Consider the following 224-nt stretch of genomic DNA (forward strand, 5'->3'; position numbering starts at 1 on the left):
ACGTGCCAGGAGCTCGTACCTGGCAGACGAGGTGCTGTGGGGCCATCGCTTCACGCCTCTGCTGAGCCTCGAGGAGGGTTTCTACGAGGTGGACTACGGCGGGTTCCACCACACGGTGCCGGTGCAGACGAGGTGCTGTGGGGCCATCGCTTCACGCCTCTGCTGAGCCTCGAGGAGGGTTTCTACGAGGTGGACTACGGCGGGTTCCACCACACGGTGCCGGT

At 65.2% G+C, this 224-nt stretch overlaps 1 protein-coding gene across 1 annotated transcript in view; it reads left to right on the plus strand.

The window, feature by feature from the left end:
• Positions 1 to 132, plus strand: part of KCNJ9 (potassium inwardly-rectifying channel, subfamily J, member 9) — a gene marked incomplete at both ends in the record, with an annotated part of 1690 nt that extends 1558 nt beyond the window's left edge. Inside the window, one exon of the mRNA XM_009084513.1 lies at positions 1 to 132. This exon is cut by the window's left edge and continues 9 nt beyond it. Within this exon, the coding sequence (XP_009082761.1) occupies positions 1 to 132 (132 nt within the window).
• Between the last annotated feature and the right edge of the window lie 92 nt (positions 133 to 224).

This window comes from Acanthisitta chloris, unplaced genomic scaffold, assembly GCF_000695815.1.
Source record: "Acanthisitta chloris isolate BGI_N310 unplaced genomic scaffold, ASM69581v1 scaffold25941, whole genome shotgun sequence".
Classification (NCBI taxonomy): domain Eukaryota; kingdom Metazoa; phylum Chordata; class Aves; order Passeriformes; family Acanthisittidae; genus Acanthisitta; species Acanthisitta chloris.